The following is a 9,240-nucleotide window of genomic DNA, read 5'->3' on the forward strand; positions in this document are numbered from 1 at the left end:
ATCACTAACAATCCCCAGCCCTGGGACGTTTGATCTGGATTCCCCCCACTCCACCCCAACGGAGTGCGTAGGGAAGGTACTAGGCTTTTCACCTAGTCTGGTAAAGAAGGTGTGATCCAAGTAAGGCCTCTGAGAAGGAGGCCAGCGGGCCAGTGAGCTCGGCAGGGACAGGGCTTTGACAGGTTTGAGAGCCCTAAGCGGGCTCAAGGAGCTGCTCAGGGCCTGACACCTGGCAGAGGGACCAGTACTGTGTTGGAATCCTGGAGATGAAAGGATTACCTGCGACCCAGCCCTTTCCCTGGCTACTTCTCTTTAGCTGAGGAAATGGGGAAATCTCACCCCTTCCCTCGGCTCTGGAGGACTGTGATACAGTCCCAATAGGAAAGCCAGCTCCAAAATGATCTCCAGACTCCTCTTGGGAGGAGATGTGTGTGGTTGAGGAGGGAAGGATGGACAGCAAGTCACCAGGGCAGCCCCCACTCGCAGAAACGGGAAGGATGCTGTGCTCCACTCGCTCTGCTGCCCGATCCTTGCTACCAAACATCAAGGTGCAATTCACGAATCACACAGCAGGACAGAATACAGACTGTCTCTGCCCAGGGCTGTACTAGGCTGGATCACAGAGCCAACAGGAGGGCAAGCTCCTGCCTTGCAGCAGTCAGAGAGGGCAGGGGTGCAGGGAGCAGATGGGTGAGGAGGGAGCTGAGCTCAGGGGAGCGCCTCTGCAGGACTGGGCTGCAGGTGACCAGGGCAGGAGAGGGCATGTGATGTGTGATGCTGTTGTCATGCTGTTGCAGGATCATCCGGACCAAAGTTCAGCAGCCTTTCCACCCAACGCCGGATGGAGCCGGGACCGGAGTGACTGCCCCTGGCCACACCATCGGTAAGAGGGCTCAGGGAAGGGGGGAAGCTGATCCTCCTGAGAGCTGGGAAAAGCAGCTCTGCCCGTGGGAAATGCCCACCTGTCTGAGGTCCAAGGGCTGTGCTCTCCCTGGGCTCCTAGAGGCTCGGGATCTTCCTGGGAGACTAGCTCGCGAGGACTGCTCTCTGCCTCCTGTGAGCATCTCCTCAGAGCTGCCTTGTCTTATCAGTCTGTGTGTCTGTCTCCCTCCCTCTCTTCCCTCTAACTTTCCTTCTCTTTCCCATGCTCCTTCTTCTCCATCTTTTGTTCCCTGTCCCTCTGTCATATCTACTTGCTTACTCCATTTTTTGTTTTTTTAATTTTTAAGATTCTCCTCTTCTCTTCTCCCCTCCTCTGCCTTCTTCTCTCCTCTTCCTTCCTCTCCTCTCTGTCCATATGGCCCTGGACCTGTTCCTCTGTCTCTCTCCCTCCCTCCTCACGGCTTCTCTCCTCTTTAACAGTGTCTCTTGATCTGTTTGTCTCTCTCATCCGCTCAGTAACTGTCTGCCCCTCTCCAACCTCCTCGTTTATTGACCCTCGCTCACAGCGTCACAGAGACATGACCCAGGTCCCCCAGAACACCTGCTAACAGCTCCCATCCCCCCCCCCCCCACTATCTTCCCTTTGGCCCAAGGGCGCTTGGTGCTGCTGAAGCCATAGATAAGGTCCGGGGCTTTAGGGGCTGGGATGTGGTTAAACTTCTCCTGCTGCCCCTCTTGGCAGCTGTCCCCTCTCTCTTGACCAGCAGGAAGTAGAAAGCGCTGGTCCCAGCCCCCCTGGAGTTGGCAGGAGTGCTGTTTACTCGGCCTGTGTTACAGCATGTGCTGGGAGGGAGGGTTGGGCCAGGCTGTACCTGAGCTGATCACCGCAGAGTGAATGTGTTCACTACTCTGTGCTCTGAAGGAGAAATTAGGAGCTTCTCAAGTGATTTCAAGACCAGGAGCAACTGGGGGAGAGGAGCTCCACACTCCCGGGGAATATCAGGACCATTCTTGTGTCTCTAAGAGACTCAGATAGACCTTAGAAAGCCACACTCTAAATCAGGACTGGGAAAGACTCTGCCCAGGAGACTAGAAACAATGGCCTGGGGTTTGTTTAGAAGGATTTGTCCGGCCGGGGATCAGATAGGATGAGCTGTGCACAGAGGCATCCTAGGAGCTGTGCTCTCTGCACGACCGCTGAGTCGCTTTCTAGGTTGAGTCAGCTTTTGCTGTTGGCTGAACCCACATACTCAGGGAGTGGGTTCAATCTATAGTGAGTGAAATCTCTAGGTCTGCAGAGAAGGCCTGGGGTTGACTGGTCCCCACTCAATCCAGGGTGGACAGCAGTGAATAGCCTAAATTGTATGTAGCAATGTGTTCCCACTTAAACCTCAGAGGAAGGAGGGGACTATGGGCTCCCCATCCCTCCTCATTTCCTCTGCTTCTCTCTGCCCCCAGCCTTGGGGCTTTGGCCTGCGATCACAACTGCTATCCTGATGGCATTTCCTCCTTACTCTCGTCCAGTTCCCAGTACGGCCTCCCCTCCTGTTTCCAGCACCTCCAATGATCCAGTGGGATCCTACTCCATCAATGGGATCCTGGGGATCCCTCGCTCCAATGGCGAGAAGAGGAAACGTGATGAAGGTAGGGAGGAGGGAAGAGGCTTGGCTTCCCCTGTGCATGCTTTTGTCCTTGGACTCAGAGCTCCGGTTTCGGCCTAGCCTCGCAGCTGCTCTGCTGTGAGATCAGTTTTAGTAGCAAAGCCTGGGTCCCCCCACTACCCTGCTGGCTCCTGGAGAGAGGGAGGCAGGCTGCTGGTGGGGCCATCAGTTTCACCATCTGCTCAGCAGCCCCGACTGCCTCACCTTCCGCTGGGATTCATCCCGAACATCCCGGTGGGATGCCAGGAGGGAAAGCATGAGCCATGGACTATGGGAAGGTTTTGGAGGCTGGGGGACAGCTGGTCTCTGACCTGGGGATGAAAAGCCAACCTGACTTGTCCTCCTCTGATCTCAACCCATCAGGAGATGGGGGAGTGTTGTCATGCACAGCTGACCCTTGTGTCCTTTCTCTGTAACACGTGGACCCTGTGCCCATTCAGACCACTTGGGGAGCTGGGCATGGGCCCTCTCTGCTCTTCTCTATGGGAGGAGACACCCCCCAGGCTCCTCTCCGGCCCTTCCCCTCATTCCCTGTAATTCCTCGGGTGCAGCTAGCTGTTAGGCAGGGAGTTAAAGGGTGAGGAGATGAAGAGGAGGAGCAGGGAAAGGAATTCAGAGGAGAGAGTGGTGGAGATGAACTTGGAAGAAGGTGTTCTTCAAATATTATGACATTAAGGGTCCCTTGGTGACCATCTGGTTCTCTCTTTTTTTTGCGGTATGCGGGCTTCTCACTGTTGTGGCCTCTCCCGTTGTGGAGTACAGGCTCCGGACGCGCAGGCTCAGCGGCCGTGGCTCACGGGCCCAGCTGCTCCGCAGCATGTGGGATCCTCCCGGACCGGGGCACGAACCCGTGTCCCCTGCATCGGCAGGCGGACTCTCAACCACTGCGCCACCAGGGAAGCCCCATCTGGTTCTCTTTTGATGCCTGAGGCCAGGGTGCAGGGCTGGCAGGCCCAGACAAAGGGAGACACCAGTGTCTGGAGCCTGCTTCCTGCCCTGATCTTATGGTCCCTGCTGGGGAGACAGTAACTTCCTGGTCTAGGAAGGGCATATGATTTTAAGGGTATCTCCCATGAAATAGACAGAACCCTCTGAATATGAACATAGGGGGGTGACCAAATATCCCATTAGTCCAGACAGTCCCAATTTATGCCTTTGTCTCTGCGTCTTGGCCAGTCAGCGTCTCCTTTTTCTCTCAAAAATGTCCTGTTTGGACAGTAAATCATGTGGTCATCCCAAGCGCAGACAAGCCCTTGATTGGGGCAGCTCTAGAGGGTAAGGAACAGAGAAAAGAGACAAAGCTGAGATTCCCTAGACCCAGGCTGAGGGAAAAGAGAGTGTGAGAGCCCCGGCCTCCAGCAGAAAGCACAGCACGTAGGAGAGGCCTGGGCCTGGCAAGACAGGGATGACCTGGGGCTGGCCTCCTTCCAGAAGCCCTAATGGCCTCGTTTCACAGGAAAACAGCTTGTCTGGCTCTATTTCTCCTTCTTCCAAAACATCCAAACCCATTTGGCTGCCACGGCCTTTGCCACTCACTAAATTTCATTGTGGTTGTTTTGGCGGCAGCCACTGATGGGCAGGGGGGGTGGCTGCATGAAAGGGCCTAAGCCTCAGTTCTCTCTGGGGGTTTCCCACACTCAGGCCTTCGCCAAGCTCCCTGGCACTCTGAGTGATCTGGAAGATTCTGCCTCAGAACCTGAGGATTTCTCCTTTAACCACCAGCACCTGTGAGATGACCAGGACCTCCCCTCTTTGTCCTCTCCCCTATTGGTCTGCGGTTGGGGCCAAGCATGTCCTCTGCTTCCTGGGCTCCTATGGGCCGTGAAAGAAGCTGGGGTTAGAGAGTCACTGGCCTGAGGCTGCGGCCGCTGCAGGTCGGGCCCGGCTGGCCCAGAACAGAGTGCTCTCCTCTCTGAGCAATTGATCACATTCATTGTTTCAAGTCAATTCAATTCAGTCACCCTTTCCTGGGCATCAGTCGCAAGAAAGGCTTGGTGCTGTAGGATCCCAGAGCAGAGCAAGCTATGATTCTTGTTCTTAAGGAGCTTACAGTCTAGTGGGGCATGTAAAACGCGTGAGTCCGGAGAGCAGAAAGGCCCATCAGAGATCTAGATATCTGTGTTGTGATGGAGGTCTGGGCTGCAGGCCATGGGAACTCAAGGTGGGGAGGCAGTGAACCTCCAGGAAAGGCTGCTCTTCGAGGAGGGGCCTGAGGGATGGACAAGGGGCACGGTTCAAAGACAACGGTAGTTGAAATTCTATCAGACAGACTGAGCCTTGTGACCAGAAGACACTGTGCTGAAAACACAGGGGTGCTTTGGCTGGGATGAAAGGGCCTGAGGGGAAGTCGTGGCAGTAAGGCTGAGCGGAAGGGTTAGGGTCACAGGAGAGCAGGCCAAGACGGGACCCTATAAGGAGTTTGGACTTTTTCCTGCAGACATGAGAAGCCACTGCAAGTGTCTGGGCAGGAAGGGACAAGAGCAGGGCTGGGCTGGGGAAGACCCTCCTCCAGGAGGGTGGTGGTGATGGCAGTGGGGAGACATCTCAGGAAGCAGTTGAATTCTGGGTGAGGGATAATGGCAGCCTCTAAGTTTACTCTTGCTGCTTAAAAACTTACCCACAGGCCTAGCCAGTTGGCAAGAAGGATCAGAGACCCTGCTTCTTTTTTGGGGGAGAGGGTTCTTTTGCCTTGACACACCCCTTCTGACCAACCCCAGGCCAGATGGAGCTGTCCTTCCCCTAGTGGAGGCCAGAGCCTATTAGGGAGGCCAGTATTCCCTGACCACCCCCCTACCCCAAACGCACACCACCACACACACACTTGATCCATCAGACCCAGGTGGAAAGAGGGGGGAAAGGAGAGGCTAGAGCAAAGGCAGACCTTTCACAGCCTATTCCCCCCTTCCCCCATTCTGGGTGCCTCCAAGCAGCCAGGCCCAGTTTGCATTAGGGAGCAGCTCAGATGATTAAGAATAGGGGAGATAATTATGTGTCAAGATGATGTAGCCCAACTCTGCAGTCAGGCCAAGGTAGCACTGCAGCTGGCAGGCCGGTCGCAGGAGGCAGCCTCGGGCATGGGCTGCACAGACACCCAGGTGTATCCTTCAGCCACTGGGCCAGCACCACAGGCAAAAGAGAGAGCTGACTCGGACGATGAGGGATGCTGGGATGGGAATGGGGATACATGTCAACGGACTAGACCTCGAGGGAGTGGAGGGGCAGGTCTGTTTCCAGGTGGACCCTGTACCCCTGCCAGGCTGGCTTGATTTTGGCCCCACCCACTGGGGCATCTCCCTAGAAGTGTCATAGCCCAGGGGTGAGCTGTGAGCCTCTCTGTCCTCAAGGAAGCCACTCCCGCTCCTGCCTGTGGGTACGGTTCGGCCTATTCTTCAGCACTAACAATGTAACGGTGGTGGGCATTAGCGAGGACAGTCACTGCAGCGTGCTCTGGCATTATTGGAGACAATCTCAGCAGTAGTTATTGGTGTTCGCAGTGATAATACCCAGAGCATTATTGGCATTGGTACTCAGAATATGGACAGCGTTATTAGTATCTGCAGCAATCAGATCTGTGGGGACATTAGTGAAGGGCCGATCCGCTGTGACTCTGGGGAAAAAGGAAACTGACAGTGACTGTGAGCCTGCTTGAGATGCCCTCTCATGCTTTGGCCTTTGGAAGAATGGAAAAATCCCCAGACTTGCCTTTAAGAAATATGCTAGTCAAGAAGATTTGACCTCCCCTCCCCACAAGAGTCCAGGAGGTCCCAGAATGAGACAGGTAGACAGACCAGGGATAGATGAGGAAGTTATGTCACAAAGCACCCGGCAGACAGGCTGTCCATCCATCTGAGAAGGTAGATCCCCGTTCAGTACCCTGCTAAAATCTTTCCCTCTTCTTGGCTACAATTATGGGTGGGTATATTAGGGTCCTTTGAAGGAACACTGCTTCCCCGAATGTTGCATGCCCTGGCGTATGTGGCTGCAGGATAGGGACCCTTGTATTCTTTTTAGGCTGAAAGACCTAAGTCCTTTACCTTCACCCAGTTGCTTTTGGCTGTGGCCTAAAGCATTGCCGTCCATCAGTGTTGTTGAAGGCCAGAGCAATTACATAACTTGTCCAAAAATCTGAATGAAGTCATATGTGTGAGTCTTTTGATCTGTGTGAGGGGAGGTGTGTTGGTATCATCCTTTGATGTGTGGGATTGCAGGGGGCCGCGATTCTGCCTTCCATTAATTAGGTGCACAATGAATTGTGCAGTCGAGTGGTGCCAGGCTGGTGCAGTTGTACGTTTGCAGGCAGGGCAGACTGCACGGCTGCAAACAGCCGAGACCTGTCACTGCCTTTAATAGCTCCCTTCTGCTTTGGATGAAGCCGTAACTTCAAGAAGTGGTTTATTTCCTTAGTTAGTTTCTCCCCAAAAGTCCCCCAGTGTGTTGCTCAGATTTGACTTGGAGCAAATGAGGGGATTAGGCTGTGGGAAGGAGCAGCACCTGCTCTGTCTAGGAGCCTGGGCTTCAGGCAAGAGAAGGCTGCAAAGACCCCCACGCAGAAGAAGGATTCGGGGTGGAGGCCAGCAGGCAGTCCCGGGAGCGCAGCAGGGATGGGCAGTGTGGCTCAGTGGGGAAGGGGTCAGGAGGGAGGGAGACGCAGCTGGGTTTGAGTCCTAGTGCCTTGGGCAAGTCACTTAACCTTCATCAGCTCAGTCTTCTCCTCTGTGAAACGGAGACAGTGACGGTACTTACTTCACAGGGATGTGGGGAGCACTACACGAGATCATGGAGATGGAGTTGAGCCAACTCCATCTTGGAAGATGGCTCGCTGTGTGCCTGGGGAGGAAGGCATAATTGGCAGGTTTATGTTTCAAGGGGAAATGAAGTTGTGTCAGAAAGAAACTTTTTTGGGTACAGCCTCTCTCATCTTGGTACAGCTCCTTTTAAGTAGGGCAGCCTAGGGAAGCTGATGCTGGGATAAACCGACCTAGATGGGACCAGGGCAGTGGGGGAAAGATATGAGCCTCTCCTGTGTGACTGGGAGGACCTCCGTCCATCTTTGCTTGCTCATCTGCTCTGCGGTTATCCACTTGGGCCAGATGTCATCTCTTATTAGCCTCCACAGGCATTTTAGATGTGGGTAAATAAATATGGGACCCCTTCTTCTCTAACATGGAGGCATCCCTCCCTCTATCCATCGCTGTGTATTTCTGCTCCCACATACAAATTTATTTATTTACCTTGGGAAATGTATGTTTGTTTTGTGGCCACATGTGCTTTTTTATATGAGTTATGCAAATGTGGGTATTGCGTGTTCTCTACCTTTCTGAAACCGTTGGGTGAAAGGGGATGCAGAACTGCGCTGGGAAGGCATGCAGTTTTCTGGGTAGTGTATGCGCTCAAAGAGATGTTCACAGGTGAGCAGGCGCACGTCCATGTCCCTGTCAGCAGCTCCAGGGAGCTGGGAGAGCTCTAAGCCAGGCCTGGGTGCGCTAAGGCTGCATGGTCTTGAGCCATAGGTTCGCGTATGGAATTTTGCCCAAAGGGCCCTGTAGGCATCACCCTGCATTCCGTTGGCAAAAGGATGGGCTGTTCTGATCCTGCCTCCATGGGTGGACTGGCCCCCAAGGCAAGGGAGACTGAGACTGGGAACCTGGTCTCCCAACCTCAGGGTTTTTCCCCCCCGCACCCGGTCTTCAACCTGCCTGTCTTTCGCGATCTCTCAGTGTCTGTCTCTTATTTGCTCTAGTCGAGGTATACACTGATCCTGCCCACATTAGAGGAGGTGGAGGTTTGCATCTGGTCTGGACTTTAAGAGGTATGGGGGCCAGAGGGAACATGGTGCGGGGACCAGGGGAAAGAGCCGGGGGTGGCCATTAGAGAGTCTTCAGAGAGTGGGTTCCTAAGGGCCAGAGTGCAGGATAGGAGGAGGTGGCCCAGGATTCCACTGGGAAACCAAGAGGCTAACAGAGTCTCAGGGCCTGGCTCACTTCCGCCTTGGGCTACTGCTGGGTTTGGGGACTGAGGCCCCGTGGCCTGGAGGGTCAGGCCCTCAGTGGATGGGGGACACTTTTTCCAGCCCTTGGAAAAACAAAGAGCAGATCGGGTTGTAAAACAAAAGCAAAGGAGACCTGGAAACACCTGACAGCCCTAATTCATCACGGCCCAAGTTTTTTCCTGTGTTCCCATTATATTTGTTTGTAAAAGTGGAAATCAATTTTGAAGGTAATTTTCTGGAAAGAATGGAAGGGAGGTGGGAGGGCCGGATAAGGCAGAGATGGTAAAAGGAAAAATTTAGGCCAGGCACAGCCCAGGGGCAGCTCTTGGCAAGGTGAAAGAAAATTGCATATTCAATCTCCATCCATGAATCTCCCTCACTGCTGCCCGCCTCCTGCTTGAAAACAATGAAGGCTTTTTCCCAACGCTGGGCAGGGCCTCGGTATCAGCCTCACTTTAACTTCAGGGTCATTAATTCCCTGATTATTGAAGGAGAAGAGAGGGTTGCAGCATCAATTCCAAAGGCACCCCCCCATGTGATCAGGCCCTGGTTGGGGTGGGGTGGGGGGCAGCCAGGGTGAGGTGAGGTGTTGCTTCAGAAGAGCAGAGGGGTGGGAGGGAGGAAGTGGGGAGCCAACTGGACTGGGGGGAAGGAAGCCAGGAGGAGGGGAGAAGAAGGCAGTCATTACTGCATACCTCTGTTGTGTTG

The 9,240-nt window shown here is 54.2% G+C and overlaps 1 protein-coding gene across 1 annotated transcript; it reads left to right on the forward strand.

Moving 5' to 3' along the window:
• Positions 1 to 797: 797 nt before the first annotated feature.
• LOC114897569 (paired box protein Pax-2-like) lies at positions 798 to 8,750 on the forward strand (the record flags this gene model as incomplete). The annotated part of the gene is made up of 3 exons (XM_029226525.1): positions 798 to 883; positions 2,407 to 2,526; positions 8,284 to 8,750. Coding segments are annotated over 3 exons (337 nt in total), but the record flags the coding sequence as incomplete, so codon positions are not given.
• Positions 8,751 to 9,240: the final 490 nt, after the last annotated feature.

Source organism: Monodon monoceros, unplaced genomic scaffold (genome assembly GCF_005190385.1).
Source record: "Monodon monoceros isolate NGI ecotype Baffin Bay Population unplaced genomic scaffold, NGI_Narwhal_1 Contig2619_ctg1, whole genome shotgun sequence".
In the NCBI taxonomy this organism is placed as follows: Eukaryota; Metazoa; Chordata; class Mammalia; order Artiodactyla; family Monodontidae; genus Monodon; species Monodon monoceros.